General features: G+C 41.2%; 1 protein-coding gene across 1 annotated transcript in view; it reads left to right on the top strand.

The window, feature by feature from the left end:
• Positions 1-5,409: 5,409 nt before the first annotated feature.
• LOC117511462 (copine-5-like) overlaps positions 5,410-12,927 on the top strand; it is a gene marked incomplete at its 5' end in the record, with an annotated part of 243,000 nt that continues 235,482 nt past the window's right edge. Inside the window, 2 exons of the mRNA XM_034171485.1 lie at positions 5,410-5,458; positions 6,932-6,978. Of these exons, the coding sequence (XP_034027376.1) occupies positions 5,410-5,458; positions 6,932-6,978 (96 nt within the window). The remainder of the gene's footprint in view (positions 5,459-6,931; positions 6,979-12,927) is intronic.

Here is a 12,927-nt window from a genome sequence, read left to right as displayed (position 1 = left end):
AAAGGCAGAAGGATTACCTGTGGGGGTTAATACCCCTCTTATTGCACCACTATGTGTACTTTTGACACGACAGAGAAGGTTGGAAGCTTAATTGTTAAAATGTGTAAATCTGTGTATTAAAAATTTCTTGCGGGACTTAGATAGCGTTGTTTGGCAACTTGGTCACATGATAGTAAACAGAAAAATGATTTCATCACGTGGCACAGTCTCTTGTGCACACACAGATCGGGCACAATGATGGACACGCTAATTGTTGTAGGGGAAATGATGCCAGACTTAACAGGTGATATAAAGAGGCAGTTAGTCATGGATGGCTTTGTTATCTGAAGTGATAATTACACCGACATTGTTCCAACTGTAGTCGGGTCAGCCCAAGGCTAATATGGAAAGGAGTTGCATCTGTTATTCTCCTGCGTATCCCTGTAATGAAATATGTTTTTTCCAGGAGAATTATACATGGATGACATCCTGTTTGTGGGATCAGTGTTGAAATCTCTCATCAGTATTCATTGAATCTTCCTGTTCCCTCAACCTGTTCCCTTAAGGAAGAGGATTGTTCTGAGCTGCAAGTTATTACTGACACGGTTCAGAACTTGGGACAAGAAAGGAGACATATTTATAGGCTTTCGTGTTATGTGTATATGTTAATGAGTCCGTTGAAGCCATCGGTAAAAGGTCTCTCATCTGAAAATCTTGGAGGGAATGACTGATTGTAGAAAACTATTGGAGTTATGCATTTTAAAGGTATTGTCTGTTTGAATGGAGGCTGTAGAGCGAGAAACATGGAAGGAAAAACAAGTAATGGAAAAATTTTCATCTCAAACAATTGTACAAAATCTACTGTGGAAGGGATTAAATATAAAAAGAAAGATAAACAACTAATAATAACTAGAGTGCCAAGGGCCCTGTGGGTTACCGGTACAATTAAAGCCCAAGGCAAAATTGTCAAGGGGCGCGGAGGCATGGCTCAGACAGCAGTCGGACACAAATGCAGACTCTCAAACAATGGTGTGGAAGTAATCAAAAAAGGTTTTATCTGAAAGATGGGCAGAGGTTCGGTACACAGTTTGACAATCAGCAAGGCGGAGGTAGCAGGCAATTTTGAGGCAGAGGCGTGGTCAAAAACAAGCAAAGTTCAGTTCACGGTGAGACAACGTTCAAAGGCCTGCGAAAAGAGCGAGGTCCAAAACAAGGCAGGGTCATACCCAGCAAGGCAGAATATAAAGACTGAATTAGGACAAAGATATGAAGGCTGGGACGAGGGCTGTAGCACAAGGCAGAGAGCACAATGAACTGGCAGAGATACATGACACATGAGGCATAAATACATGGAGGGTAATCAAGGCCTGAACTAGAACACGTGCAGGGGAAAGTTCAGGAAGGGGGCAAGGTTGAACAAGACAGATGAGGGAGTTCATTGGCAGGTGGGCATGACAAACAGGAGCAAAGTCAGCTCAGTGAAAGTAACCCCACTCAAAGCCAACAGTGACAGAAATAAAATACCTAAAACAACGTATGGGGTCAGATCAGTGACAAAACCCACTCTCGTAAAAAATACGTTCACGTGCAAATGATCACTCCATGCACACAAATTATTTCTGCATACACACAAATTATCTCAGCGCACACAAATTATCAATGCGTGCACACGCCAAAGGTGATGCGTGTGAGGAACAGAGCTCCCCCCGCCTGCTGGAACTTGATTTCTGCTCGCGCAAAGTTGATTAAAAAATCAATTAAATAAAAATCACCTCCTGACACTCATCTGCAGACTGATACTGTACACCCAAACTGATCAAAGGGAATAATGTGATTATTAACCACCAAATAACAAATTAAAACCTCTTAAATCACGTGCAAACCATGATGCCACCACCTCCCTGAAGGAGACAACGGTGTCTCCTTAAAAAAAAAAAAAATCCAAACAAAACAGGTCTTGTACAAAATCCTGAAATAGCTGCATACATGAAAATACAAATACAAGAACATAAGAGGCTTATTGAATATTATTTACAATAATAAAAGAAAAAATATAGGGCAACCCAAACATTACAAATCAACTTTGTCTATAAAAGAAACTACTTTTAAAACATTTTTGGATTCAATCAATGTTAGAGATTTATTATTAAGTGAAGAATGTGGTGGCAGCATCATGCTGCGGGAATGTTTGCCAGTGGCAGGAATTGGGAGATTAGTCAGGATTGAGGGAAAGATGAATGCAGCAATGTACAGAGACATGCTGGATGAACACCTGCTCCAGAGCGCTTTTAACATGAGATTGGGGTGACGGTTTAGCACACAGCCAAGATATCAAACGAGTGGCTTCAGGACAACTCTGTGAATGTCCTTGAGTGGCACAGCCAGAGCCCAGACATGAATCTGAATGAACACTTCTGGAGAGATCTGAAAATGGCTGTGCACCGACACTCCCCATCCAACCTGATGGAGCTTGAGGGGTGCTGCAAAGAGGAATGGACAAAACAGCCCAAAGAATGGTGCATCAAACCTATGGCACCATCTTCAATCAGGCTTGAGGCTGTAATTGCTGTCAAAGGTGCATCAATAAAGTATTGAGCAAAGGGTGTGAATACTTAGAATATAGTATATGTACAGGAAATTTTGCTGAGTAAAATTTTCTCTGTTGGGATAACATTTGGTCCCAGTCCAAATAGAGTAAAATATTCTCTACCACGGGGCTAAATCAATCATCATAGTGTAAAATCAACTCTTATTGGAATAAACCACTTGCATTGACTAGACATGTCGCCAGCCGAACGGTCCGCCCTAAAACGTGGTCCGCCCTGCTTTCACTGCGCATGCGTCATCGGCCGTGGTTCACTGATTAACACCTCGTTTCTGCTTCAAACTGCACTCCAGTTATCATCTGTCTCAGCGACAGATATCTTCAGCTTTTGTAGAACAATCATTTCGCATATATTCAGCACTATTTCATCAGAAAATGCAGAGGAAGTGATCACAGCGCTGAAGCTGCATGGCTGCTGGCTGTTGCGTTCACTGACCGTCTGTCATTCAAAGTGTCACGGAATATCACTTCGTTTCTGCTGAAATGGCCTCATTTCGGCTTTAAACTGACTTTAGAATGATTTAAGAGGTTTTGCCTTGTCATTGATGGTTAAAAATCCCATTAATCGATCGCTTTGGTTGAAGGCAGTCCATCCACAGAGCGGCTGTGCTCCGAAATGACGCATGTGCAGTGGAGGCAGGGTGGGGCGGGGGGACTGTTCGGTCGGCGACACAGGTAGAGCTGATTTCACTCTACAATAGAGTGTTTTTCATTCTATTTAGACTGGGATTAAATGTTATCCCAGCAGAGTAAATTTTATTCAGCAAAATTTCCTGTGTACTTACAAGAAACAGCCACTTTATTAGGTACACCTGTTCAATTGCTCATTGCATTTAGACATCTAGACATGGTGATGCCTTCCTGAAGTTCAAACTGGGACTTTGAACTTTGCCATGTGACTTTGAATGTGGCATGGTTGTTGGTGGCAGATGGGCTGGTCTTAGTATTTCAGAAACTATTGATCTACTGGGATTTTCATGCACAACTATCTCTAGGGTTTACGGAGAATGGTCTGAAAAAGAGAAGATATTCAGTTAGCAACAGTCGTGTGGACGATAATGCCCTGTTGATGTCAGAGGAAGCAGGAGAATGGACAGACTGGTTGAATGGGTGACTGCGTGATGCTATCATGTCAATATGGACCAACATCTCTGAGGACTGTTTCCACTGAATCCATGCCATGAAGAATTAAAGCAGTTCTGAACAAAAAAGGGGTCCAACCCGATATTATCAAGGTGATGTACCTAATAAAGTGGCTGGTGAGTGTATCACTCACTTCCTGCTGCCTCATGATAGTGAAGCACTAATGCTTCTTCTGACATCACCTCATTTTCACACCAGCATGCCCATCAGCGCACTTATGTGTGCACATAGACTGCCTCTATAGAGACAGCATGAGCGGTGAAAATGAAAATGACAACGACATCAGATAGAAACTAGAAATACACTTGATGTTTGTCTGTCAACTCTACATATATTTATTTATCTATGGAATTCATCCTCATGGCACGATCTCTTTCCAACTCTTTTTTAAAAAAGTGACACCATGTGAATGAAAACTACAATATCAGGATTCTATCTTTACTGTATGATTATGAACATTATCATATACCTATAAATGATCTGAAATATGATTGGATAAAACACTAAAGAATAAATAGCAGTACACCCTTTTCACGGACGGGTAATATTTTTCATACCACCCGAGTAATCAGCCAATCCGGACAGCGGAGCGGCGCCACGACGAAGAGGCGCGGTCAGAGGAACTGTGAAATACTGGTGAGTCACTATTAATAATTTCTTACGTGTCCAACCTCGTAGGTTGATCGTTAAAATTAAATTCGTTACTTCTAAAAACCATCATAATTATTTATACGAAAACATTCTATTTTTTTTTTCTACTAAGGTTTGAACTTTGAGTGTTTACACAGGAGAGAAAATATTATTATATTATATATATATATTCAAGCTTCTCTACTATGGAAACCACCTGGACAACTGAGAGCCTACACAGAAACAGGAGAGAAAAGTGAGAAAATGTTAATGCCTGTTTGAGAAAAGTGTATAAAGTGTGTAGTGAGGGGTTTTACAGCCTTAAAACATCTATAATAATTGTAAAAATAACACTGACTACTTCGCGGATTTCGCCTATCGCGGGTTATTTTTAGAGCCTAACTCCCTTTCGCGGCCTCGCAGTTTTGCAGATTTTTTTTAGTGCAATTTTGCATGCTTCTTCTTCTTTTTTTTTTTTTTTTTAACAGCGCATTGTGTTCTGCGTCCTTATCAGGCGGGTGATTGCTCTCACTGCCTCTGATTCGCTTACCGAGTCTGCGGGCTTGGTAAGCGCCGCAGCGGGCCACTCACACCGCCCCTCTGTCTGCTGTGCCGAGCTGCATGCAGCAACAGGTCCAGAGACTACGCTTGCTGTTTTGATGCGCAGCGCCCGCTGCATGGTCTCGGTAACCACAGCCACAGAGCTCTGTGGCCATGAATTGGATTCTTTGCAGGTCCCGCATCCGTACCCCCGGAGGCAGTGAGCGAAGGGAGAGCACACGCATTGTGTTCTGCGTGCATTTATCATTTATAGGTGTATGATAAAATCGTTATGAAGTTGTTTTACCAATGAATATGGCTTTATACACCCTGAGGCCTCAGGGTGTATAAAGCCATATTCATTTGTGAACAACTTCATATCAATCAATCAATCAATTTTATTTATATAGCGCCAAATCACAACATACAGTTGCCCCAAGGCGCAATCATAACTGATAATATTCCATTGAAAAACAAGCACAGACTCAATTTTATACAATTTTTTTTTCTTCTTTTGCAGAAATCTTTTGGATCGAGACACTTTCTCCAAATCTGACCCATGTAAGTACCCTGCATTTTTTTTAAATGCCGTTCAAATTGTTTCTCAGCTTTTCCTGCAGGAAATTTCAGTTACACTTTGGTTTATTGACACTTCTTCTGCTTTTTCAAATCTTTACTTTTGCTCTCACTGAGCTTTACTTTGATTCAGTTTACGCTGCAGTTTTCAAAGTGCTCCTTCAATAACTGCATGTCATTTGCACAGTAATGAGACAACCTTTGCTCAGGGAGAGCTACAGAAATCAGCGTAATGCATGCAGGTTGAAGACAGCAGCCTTTGAATAGACACGGGTATGTGCTGCTGTGACACAGAGAGCTGCCACACCAGCCTTTTCTTTGATAGTCCTCTAGAAAAGAGATATTTAACACAAAAGGGAGATGATACAAACCTGATACATGAACACGCTAGGAAGGAAAAAAATTACACTAGCCCTGTTTTTATTTCCCTGAAGATAAGTAAGTTCCTTCAGCTGCTCCCTTGTTTTCACTCGGGGTCGCCACAGCAGATCCAAGGTGGGTCTGCATGTTGATTTGGCACAAGTTTTACACCGGATGCCCTCCCTGACACAACTCACATTAAATGGAGAATTCTCCTGAAGATCAACCTCAGAATAAATTAAACCAAATAATTAATAATTTTGATGTTTTTTTTTTAATGTCTAATGTTTTTAATTTCATCTTCTTAATTGTGAACATTTTCTGGTTTCTTTACTCCTCTGTGACAGTAAACTGAATATTTTTGGGCTGTAGACAAAACTTTTATTTATATTTTATGGACCAACTAATTAAGGAGCTAATCCAGAAAATTATCAACATAATAACTGACAATAAAAATAATTGTTAGTTGCTGCCTTATGAAATATGTTGTCTTTTTGTGTCCCAAGAAGAGGCAAAGCTCTATGCAAGACTTTTTTTCTCTTGTGAATAGCTTTTTAATTTTTGACAATTTCTATCTTTCATATGTTGTGATTTGTACAAACAAAAAGCTTTTTTTGATGACAAGAAGGTTGTACGTTACTGGTAGAATTGATGGTTATGATTTACTGGTAAATTAACCAAGGGATAATTGACTAAAAAAAACTAGGAAAAAATTTGATATTTTAACTAACTGCAACGACAATCACTAGATGCAGCCCTAAAATAAATGGCAAGAACAAGAAAAAGAAAAAACAAACAGGAAGTAGAAAAATCTTGCTGTACTAAATGATGTTTGATTGCAATTGTGCTGCTGGAGCCCAGAGTGTTTCCTAAAGCTTATTTATTCTTAGCATGTGGAATTTGAGAATCGGAGGTGATGGAGCATCATCATACCAGACGCTTCATTACGCTGTCAGTGTATGACCATGTAATTGATGATGACTGTCTGTAAAGAACGGGAAAAAACAAACTGTTTGATGAAGCAGGATGCCTGATTGAGACTTTTTGGTGACAATTCTCTCTATCCTCCCGACACCCCCCCCCCAATGCTGTGCACAGTGGTGGTGTTGTATACTCAGGGTGTGGAATCCAAACAGTGGAGAGAGGTAAGGAATCACACTTCTGTCAATACCACTCATCTCCTCTGAACAGCAGCCTGCTCTCTGCACACACACACCCGCGCAGTTATTTGACATTGATTGACCCTGTGAATATCACTGCGCTGTTCAGCGCTGCGTTCCACTGTGACTGAACAGCTGATTAAGGTGACAGTTACATGTATCAATCAAACATCTAAGTCCCTGTGGCTCCCAACCATCGAGCCTTAATTACAGCAGAAAATGAAGTAAAGAAGAGGATGGCAAATGGTGCAGCCATGCACAGGCACCTTCTGACATTTGTTTGTTTTCCCCATAATATGAGCAGACCTACAGAGAAACGGCATCTTAAATTGGAAAGAGCGGTCGATGCACATTCTTTACTTCTGATGTTCCATTTGTCTACAGCATTGTTTGTGAACTTTAAAAATCTTTTCAAACATTCAAAGCTGCACAGCCAAGGCTTGAAATCTATGAGGCAGTCAATACTGTGTGTACACACTGCTCGGCAGTACGACAATTACTGTGTGAGCTGCAAATGATTGTGTTTTTCTCCGCATATTCAGATGTGGTTTCTAATTTGATTGTGTCCCCTTAAACGCGTGGCAGACACTGTGGTGTGATTGCTGTGCAAACAACCATTTCCTGAAATGAAACTCAGAGTTTCAGTTCTAATCCATGTTTTATTGATGGGGAAGCTCTCATCAAAAAATAGACTTGCAGGTAATTCTGGTGTCATTCATAGAGGTCTGATATCAACTTGTGAATATGATCAGATTAATAACCTTTGTCTGACCCACTGGCGTGTTCTTATTTCCAAAATGTGTGAGGGAGGGATGCTTGAACACTTGACCATTTTATGATGGGGAATGACTTACAAAAATGTAACCTTGTAATTTTACCGTCTCTCTATCGATCTGACTGTGGCTCGTCCTTCTTCTTCTTCTCGTCTGACGCCAAGCATAACTGTTAGCAGAGTGCATCTGTTCCTTATAAAAATATATGATATGTATCTAGATATACAAGCTATGATACAATTTAGTAACGAAAATTTTTTATGATGCAACCATTTGTTTTGGTGCAGTGTGATGCAATCTGATACAATTCTTTGTTTAAGGGCCGCATCACACCTTGATGATTTAGGCAGCGCTGGCATACGTTGGATTTTTATTTTATTTTTCACTGTTGGACACATACATAGTGTATTCATAACCAGCTGTACATATACATGTTGTATTCTTAACTTATATATAAAACATTTCTATGAATTTACTCCAACGACTGTGTATATTGTTGCCGGCATACGCAACTTATGCCCAACAATAGTTCCACTTACGTAAAACATGCAACAGCGTATCACTGATGAGCACGTGGTGATCACACTACAAATCGAAGGATCAATATTGCTATCATGCCTAAAGGAATTCCTGCTGGCAGGAACTCTCCTGGCCAAGGCCATAGTTGTGGACGTGGGTGTACCCAGGCCCTTCTCCTTTATTCATCTCTTCTTCTCCTGGCACAGTGTCAAATCCATGAGATCATGCTGAAGTTGGAGGACAGCTATCAGGTATTAATATCACTTTACCGAGGCGTTGCTAGGCTGGAATCGTAGATTTCCATCGACCCTACCTGGCTATACCCGCCCGCTGTGCGTAAACAAATGACGTCATAGCGCGCACGCAGCCCAAGAACTGTCCACAGAGGGGAAAAAAAAACTGTCCGCAGAGGAAAAGCTGAAAAGGCGAGAAGTGTGTTTTGGTCCCAATATGGATATTCCGGATGATTTTCTCATGGATAGTATGACAATGAACAACAGCTAAAGCAGCCAACTTGATGAGGACGCACTGCCGAATTTGGAAAGCAGCGCGCGTCAGCCGACAAGACAAAAGTTAAAGTGAACCAACTTTTTATGTATGCGTTACGTGTTGTGTATCTCAGTAAAAGTGATAATAATGCAAATAACAAGCATTTGTTGTGCAGTATGCATTTTCAGAGGCCCGACGTTCACGCCCAGTCGCCCAAAATGAAAGATATTCGCCCTTGTTAATGCATACTGCCATCCAAAAGCATGTTGTTGTATTATTCTCGTTGCCTTGCTGGATGCTGCATGTCCGTTCGCCATAGACTCTGAAGAGTACAGATGGTTTCCTTCTGCCAAACCCTATTTTTTATACCAGTTGCTTTCAACATGGCATTATACCTTAGCTGACACATTTACTAGGTTCTCTGGTCGTCAGGAACACGACAAATAAGTTTCACATGCAACCCCAATTCCAGTGAAGTTAGGATGTTGTGTAAAATGTAAATAAAAACAGAACACAATGATTTGCAAATCCTCTTCAACCTATATTCAATTAAATACACCAGAAAGACAAGATATTTAATGTTCAAACTGATAGACTTTATTGTTTTTGTGCAAATATTTGCTCATGTTGAAATGGATGCCTGAAACATGTTTCAAAAAAAGCTGGGACAGTGGTATGTTTACCACTGTGTTACATCACCTTTCCTTCTAACAACACTCAATAAGTGTTTGGGAACTGAGGACACTAATTGTTGAATCTTTGAAGGTGGAATTCTTTCCCATTCTTGCTTAATGTACAACTTCAGTTCAGTTCAACAGTCCGGGGTCTCCATTGTCATATTTTGCGCTTCATAATGCTCCACACATTTTCAATGGGCAACAGGTCTGGACTGCAGGCAGGCCAGTCTAGTAGCCACACTCTTTTACTGCGAAGCCACGCTGTTCTAACGTGCAGAATGTGGCTTGGCATTGTCTTCCTAAAATAAGCAGGGATGTCCTTGAAAAACGTTGCTTGGATGGCAGCATGTGTTGCTCCAAAAGCTGGATGTACCTTTCAGCATTGATGGTGCCATCACAGATGTGTTAGTTGCCTATGCCATGGGCACTAACACACCCCCATACCATCAATGCTGGCTTTTGAACTTTGCACTGGTAGCAATCTGGATGGTCTTTTTCCTCTTTTGTCCGGAGGATACAACATCCATGATTTTCAAAAAACAATTTGAAATGACTCATCAGACCACAGCACACTTTTCCACTTTGCGTCTGTCCATTTCAAATGAGCTCGGGCCCAGAGAAGGCGGCTGTGTTTCTGAATGTTGTTGATGTACGGCTTTCGCTTTGCATGGTAGAGTTTTAACTTGCTTCTTGTCACTACATCTACGTCTTGTAGATGTAGCGACGAACTGTGTTAACTGACAATGGTTTTTCTGAAGTGTTCCTGAGCCCATGCGGTAAGATCCTTTACACAATGATGTCGGTTTTTAATGCAGTGCTGCCTGAGGGATCGAAGGTCATGGGCATTCAATGTTGGTTTTTGGCCTTGCCGCTTACGTGTAGAAAGTTCTTCAGATTCTCTGAATCTTCTGATTATATTATGGATTGTAGATGATGGAATCCCTAAATTCCTTGCAACTGAATGTGAGAAAAATTGTTCTTAAACTGTTGGACTATTTTTTCACACAGTTGTTCACAAAGTGGTGAACCTCACCCCATCTTTGCTTGTGAATGAGCATTCATCAACTTTCCCAGTCTTTTTTTGCCCCATCCCAACTTTTTTTTTTTCAAAATGAGCAAATATTTGCGCAAAAACAAAGTTTATCAGTTTTAACATTAAATATCTTGCCTTTGTGGTGTATTCAATTGAATATAGGTTGAAGAAGATTTGCAAATCATTGTATTCTGTTTTTTAATTTACATTTTACACAATGTCCCAACTTCATTGGAATTGGGGTTGTAGGTTCACAGCATGTTACTCATAGGTTATAAATATGTTTTGGGTGCGCTAAACAATATCTCAATGTTTTTCAATTTATGAGTCACTTACATGTGCCATCCCAGCTATGTGAAGCAGCTGGGATGACGATCAGCACCTTTAAATCTGAAACCATGGTTCACAGCGGGAAACCGTTGGATTGCCTACTCCGGGTAGGGAATCCGGCCTTGCCCCTGCTCCTTTGCATTGAAAGGAGCTAGCTGAGGTGGTTCGGGCATCTGGTAAGGATTCCCCCTTAGCCTCCCTAGGGAGGTGTTCCAGGCACGTCCATCTTGGAGGAGACCCCGGGGAAGACCCAGGACTAGGTGGAGAGATTATATATCCAGACAGGTCTGGGAATGGCTTGGGATCCACCAATCAGAGGTGCTCAATGTGGCCCCTGGAGCTGTTGCCCCCACGACCTGATCCCAGATAAGCGGTTGAAGATGAGTGATGATGAGTCACTTACAAGTAATGTGTGTGGGCGTGTGCATAACGTATCTACAACTTATGTCCCACATATGCACCCTGAGCCATACACTGGCATACAAAAATATTGCCCATGCCCAAATGTTTTCGACAACCCAACTGTACTACGACATATATCAGCGTGCTTCAACATGCTCTTAACTAATACAAAATGTACCCATAACTTATTAGATGTATTCCAGCTCATGCCAGCATTTTTAATACACTCAGCATACGCTGGCTAAATTGTCAGGGTGTTACAGGGGTTTAAACGACACATTGCACCAAAATCATAACAACTTAGATTTAGGCTGTTAGTTATCATCCAATGATACACCAGGATTACTTTGTGCACTTCGGTGACCGGTCTCAAAGTATACGGAATTGCGCAACAAATAGCTATGGAGACTGCCAAAAACAAAGTGCTCTTGTGTGCTCCACAGCCTGTTCAGTGGATTTTTATTTTATTTTTTAGCACTGTTGTCGTGTGTTACCTGTGCTGCTCCACAGCCTGTTCAGTGGATTTTTATTTTATTTTTTAGCACTGTTGTCATGTGTTACCTGTGCTGCTCCACAGCCTGTTCAGTGGATTTTTATTTTATTTTTTTGCACTGTTGTCATGTGTTACCTGTGCTGCTCCACAGCCTGTTCAGTGGATTTTTATTTTATTTTTTAGCACTGTTGTCGTGTGTTACCTGTGCTGCTCCACAGCCTGTTCAGTGGATTTTTATTTTATTTTTTAGCACTGTTGTCGTGTGTTACCTGTGCTGCTCCACAGCCTGTTCAGTGGATTTTTATTTTATTTTTTAGCACTGTTGTCGTGTGTTACCTGTGCTGCTCCACAGCCTGTTCAGTGGATTTTTATTTTATTTTTTAGCACTGTTGTCGTGCGTTGCCTGTGCTGCTCCACAGCCTGTCCAGTGGATTTTTATTTTATTTTTTAGCACTGTTGTCGTGTGTTACCTGTGCTGCTCCACAGCCTGTCCAGTGGATTTTTATTTTATTTTTTAGCACTGTTATCGTGTGTTACCTGTGCTGCTCCACAGCCTGTCCAGTGGATTTTTATTTTATTTTTTTGGCACTGTTGTCGTGTGTTATCTGTGCTGCTCCACAGCCTGTTCAGTGGATTTTTATTTTATTTTTTGGCACTGTTGTCGTGTGTTATCTGTGCTGCTCCACAGCCTGTCCAGTGGATTTTTATTTTATTTTTTAGCACTGTTGTCGTGTGTTACCTGTGCTGCTCCACAGCCTGTCCAGTGGATTTTTATTTTATTTTTAGCACTGTTGTCGTGTGTTACCTGTGCTGCTCCACAGCCTGTCCAGTGGATTTTTATTTTATTTTTTTGGCACTGTTGTCGTGTGTTATCTGTGCTGCTCCACAGCCTGTTCAGTGGATTTTTATTTTATTTTTTGGCACTGTTGTCGTGTGTTATCTGTGCTGCTCCACAGCCTGTCCAGTGGATTTTTATTTTATTTTTTAGCACTGTTATCGTGCGTTACCTGTGCTGCTCCACAGCCTGTCCAGTGGATTTTTATTTTATTTTTTGGCACTGTTGTCGTGCGTTACCTGCGCTGCTCCACAGCCTGTTCAGTGGATTTTTGTTTTGTTTTTTGGCACTGTTGTCGTGTGTTACCTGCGCTGCTCCACAGCCTGTTCAGTGGATTTTTGTTTTGTTTTTTGGCACTGTTGTCGTGCGTTACCTGTGCTGCT

Source organism: Thalassophryne amazonica, chromosome 6, assembly GCF_902500255.1.
Source record: "Thalassophryne amazonica chromosome 6, fThaAma1.1, whole genome shotgun sequence".
Lineage (NCBI taxonomy): Eukaryota > Metazoa > Chordata > Actinopteri > Batrachoidiformes > Batrachoididae > Thalassophryne > Thalassophryne amazonica.
This window is presented reverse-complemented; position numbering and strand designations above follow the sequence as displayed.